This window comes from Chenopodium quinoa, unplaced genomic scaffold (assembly GCF_001683475.1).
Source record: "Chenopodium quinoa cultivar QQ74 unplaced genomic scaffold, ASM168347v1, whole genome shotgun sequence".
In the NCBI taxonomy this organism is placed as follows: Eukaryota; Viridiplantae; Streptophyta; class Magnoliopsida; order Caryophyllales; family Amaranthaceae; genus Chenopodium; species Chenopodium quinoa.
Genome location: NW_018744062.1, coordinates 2,039,097 through 2,043,870, shown reverse-complemented (window position 1 = coordinate 2,043,870; position 4,774 = coordinate 2,039,097). Strand labels below are relative to the sequence as shown.

At 34.4% G+C, this 4,774-nt stretch overlaps 1 protein-coding gene and 1 long non-coding RNA gene across 2 annotated transcripts; one reads left to right on the top strand and one right to left on the bottom strand.

The window, feature by feature from the left end:
- Positions 1–863: 863 nt before the first annotated feature.
- LOC110690803 lies at positions 864–1,475 on the bottom strand. Its single transcript, XM_021867689.1, has one exon. It carries the CDS (start codon positions 1,473–1,475, stop codon positions 864–866), a length of 612 nt encoding a protein of 203 aa, XP_021723381.1.
- A 226-nt stretch (positions 1,476–1,701) lies between these two features.
- Positions 1,702–3,417, top strand: LOC110690818. The gene is made up of 3 exons (XR_002505169.1): positions 1,702–2,212; positions 2,447–2,499; positions 3,185–3,417. It is a non-coding gene; the product is annotated as an uncharacterized LOC110690818 (long non-coding RNA).
- The last annotated feature ends 1,357 nt before the right edge of the window (positions 3,418–4,774 follow it).

Here is a 4,774-nt window from a genome sequence, read left to right as displayed (position 1 = left end):
GTTGTGATGTGGTGGTGCTTATGGAAGGGTGATAGTGGTTATGGTGTGGCTAAGGTGGGAGATGGGAGATTGAAAAAGATAATAAATAAATAAATAAAGTAAAAAAATAAATAACATGTTAAACAAGTTGTAGGTTAAAATGCTCATTTTGAACAGATGAATGTCAAAGGTGGAATTATTCTTGGAATTTGAAAAGGTAGGATTGTTTTCAGTGGCGGATCCAGAAATCATAAGCAGCGAGGTCACTATCAAAATGATCTACTATTCAAACAAATTTTATAACTATTAAAAATTAAAATCCACAAATTAATTATAAGTCATATAAGATCCTTGAAAAAAAGTCATGTAAAGTACAATACATAAATAATTCTAAGGTAATTTCCCTCGACGAGGTTTCATATTTTGAAAGTGATACATAACAGTTTCATTGAAAATAGTCTCACAAATATCCCTTTCAATGTATGCCACCAAACAATCATTCAAAAATTGATCACCCATCTTAATATGCAATTTGGACTTCACATATTTCATGGCAGAAAAGGCTCTTTCCACACTTGCAGTCGCAACTGGTAAAAGCAATGCTAGCTTTATTATAATATGTGCCGATGGATATATCACATATTTCCCTATTTCAACCATCACTTTACAAAGATCACCAATTCCAACAAGACCTTGAAACTCATCACGTTGTCGCACATCAATGATAAAGTTTCTCAACTCAGAAGAAAGTCCCCTAATATCATTTGAATCAAAATTATAATATAGTTCTGCCATTCTTACCAATTTCACCACATCAAAATTATGGAATGAGTTCTTAGGACACAAGCAAGACACACAACGGAGCAACTCCATATTGATTTCATTTAACGATTGTTAAGCTCATGAAGTTGTAAATCAATAGTAGCATAAAACACCTCTACACGATAGTGATGTTCATAAGTGATTTTTGGAGCATTTCTCTTTGGTCTTCCTGGAGTCATATAAAAATCATTCATGTTAGGAACATCAATATCATGACCATAACAAAACCGATTTACCTTTTCTAACAAATCCTCAAATTCATCATCACTCATCAATTGGAGGCGTTGCTTAGATGCTCCGACCAAATCCATTACATTGATAATATCTTGATCCTCCCTTTGCAAAGCTAATGATAACTCATTTGTGATACCCAAAAGATCAAACAAGAGGTGCAGTATGAATGCAAAAACAAATGAGCATAATGAAACCATAAGACCACGTGCATTCTTTCTATTTCCCGAAAAAGAAGCATCACTATAAATGAAACCCAATACATCAATCACATCTGGGTACAACTCAATCAAATTCAACAATGATTTATAATGAGATCCCCACCTTGATTCCCCCGGTCTTTTTAGACCAAGTTCTTGGTTTAACCCCTTTCCAGTTTCAATCTCACCATTATTATTATTAGCAATATTCATCACTTGGTAGCTATATATGTAATACCCCATATTTTAAACCCGTTTAATTATATTAATCAAATTTATTAATTTAATAATGTTCGATTTCCTTCCAAATTATTTTAAAAATATAAATATGTATTTAGATAATACAATAGCATTATTTAACTTATCAATATATAATTTTACGGAAATAATAATTACATTTATAAAATATTTTATACGTATGAGTTAAGCCGGAAATGTAACACTCGAAAATCATATTTTTACTTTGAGTATTTCTTTGCTCCAAGTCAAAGGACCCAAGTCCATTTCTTACTCCTAAAGCATGACCAAAGTCACAAACTTCTCTTACAAACTTGAATACTTGGCCTCCAATTTGTTGACATCATACATGATGTCAATAACATGACCTCATAAACTTCATTGACCCCCAAGTTGTTGACATCATACATGATGTCAATAGGGCTCTCAAACTTTATAAATAGGATCCAAAGTTCATCCATTTTAAGCCAAAAGTCTCTTGCCCTCAAAGCTCCATCCTTCTTTCTTCTCTCTTCCTCCCATTTTCGTACTTCTTCATCCCGTATATGTTCCAGGCCATTTTTCAGCGACTTATGTTCATTTTTAGCATTTTGATATTTGAGATAAAGTTGTTCTTCTCGAAAAATCCTTGAGGTTAGGCTCAAGAATCACCCAATTTGGAGTTATATACTATGAGATATGGCCTCTGCAAGATCTGACTCCTCCTTTTCAACGTGAACCTTTCTACTTTAGGTTGTTTTGCGGTTAGTATTCTAAAACTAATATTTATTTTCAATTTATTATTATAAGGTTTTATATCTGATTTTATTACTCCATATAATGTTTATTTAGGAGATAATTCATGGTAGTAAATCTAGGTGAATAGTTGTAAAGAGTCAATATAATTGTTCATGCACGACTAGTCTACGGTCGTTATTTAATGGTTTAATGTTCATGGGTTGAAGAGTTTTTGATTTAGGATTATTGGTTCCTTGTAGGGGGAATTGCAAGTTTGAGATTAAGAAATTTGTGTTTGTTGCAAAAGATCAAGGTACGTACTCGTGGCTAGATCTTTAAATATGTGATTTTATACAAATGTGTTTTGTGTTTTGAATGATGAAATATGTTTGAATGTTGAACAAGGATTTATGAATGTTTATGAAATGAAATGAATATTGTGAAATGTTTTAATGTTTGATCTTTGGAAATAATTTCAATGTTCTAAAAGTTTTTTATACACATACTTGAATTCAAATTCATTTTAAAGAGCAAATGTTGTTGAAATCCCATATATGGGAATTGGAAGGTTGATTTATCAAAGATATATATTGGATTTTTATGACTCCACTATGTGGAGATAAAATTGAAGACTATGGACTATATATGACCTAGTCTTTCCCCTTGATAACACTATGTAAGGAGTTGCTAGCTTGGGGGGTGTGCACACTTAGGTGGAAAAATGATTTGTGAAATGAGGATTGGATCTATCCATGCTTTGTCTTAGACTATTTTTTTGAAAATTATTGATTTCGGAAAATGATATATTTTAATATGAGAATTTATATTCACGAGTGGTTTGAATCAATTGTGATTGATTAAAGTCGAAACTTTTGAAAGCATGTTTAATGAACTAAATTGATTTTACATGTTTAGCATTTGTATGTACTTAGCATTTTGGCTAATACGTATTTCTCTTTTGTTTTGGCTTGGCCCTACTTATCATTAATGATGAGTAGATAGGTGATGGCGATCAGAAGACGTGAATTAAATGCTGCATTGGGGACAATGGGCGGTGATCACCTAGTTAAATTTAGTAGACATAGTATCAATGTTTTAGTTACTTCAGAAATTTCTTGAACTATTATCATTATTATTATTAAATGACAAGTATTTTCTTCCGCTGCAAATCTCTGTTAAGCCTTACGTAATCACGTGGCGGTAATACTCCCATGTTACTCCCTAAAGTTGGATTATTATTATTGTAAATATTAGAGAGTAATTTGGGGGTGTTACAATATATATTTACTTTTGCAATATAGACTTCACGAGCCACTTCTCCGATGATCGAGCTGAATCAAGGTGATAAATTGTGTTATTGGAATTACAAATCACCATGAGGCTCCAATGCTCCCTACATAAGTAAACTATATTTGCAATGAAACCATTACTAACTTTTAATCAAACTACCTCAATCTGAAATTCCTTCGTTATGGTCTGATCGCATATAACCTGCTTCGTTGTCTATGCCATTTAGTACAACAGATCTAAGAATGGTGAAAGGTGCTGAATCATCAAACGCATCATATTCTTCCTCATCCTCAACATCTCCAATGCCTAGGATTCTTCTTTTGCCAGCTAGCACTATAGACCATTTTGAATCAACTGGGTCAATTATGTAGAACACTTGCTTAGCTTGAGATGCAAGGATAAATGGTTTCGCACTATCATTCAAGTGGCCAAGATATACAAGAGTAAAGTCCTCATATTTGACGTTACGCCTCATATTATCAACCCACTTACACTTGAAAAGAGCAACCATGAAGTCACAATAATCAAGCTCCCATATTTCTTGAATTCGACCATAGTATGACAACTCTTCATCGACAGGTGATTTATCCTTAGCACTTGCAAACTTCCTTGACGATGCCACAAGCGTTACACCACTGTTTTGGGTGGAGGAAGATTTCAAATCATGACCCTCGGTCCAAAAAGTGTACCCATTGATGTCATATCCCTCAAATGAACGAACATCATCCATAGGACCGTACACAAGCCACTGTATTGTATCGGTCACATTAGTATCATCCAGCAATCGACTCATTACTCGATCACGAAACCAATTAACAAACCTCTTATTATGCAACTTCATAAGTGCCCTTTTACCGTTCGGTGGAAATTCATCACGCAAACTAGCCATGTGCTCGTCTAAATATTGGTGCACATCTGAAACATGGTGCAACACATAAAGGTGTGCTTGTAAGAACTGATCTTAGTTTGGTGACATTTGTTTCGACCCAATTGTGTCATGACCATCAAGTCTACCTTCATGTCAAGAAGTAGGAAGACCAATAGCTAGGTTGAGCAAGAGCTATGTAGTCCGCCACAAAGTTTCCTATCTCCTCACCCACGGTCCCTTGCATCATACTTCCTTCAGGGTGAGCCCGGTTCCGTACTTTATCTTGTAATGTACCCATGTGTCTTTCAAAAGGGTAGCACCACCTCATGACACTACCATAAAAAGGGGAATACAGAACACCTATAAAAAGCAATATAGGCGTTCTTCTGGTGGGGTGCTTTATAAAGTCTACAGAACGCCTCTTTGAGGC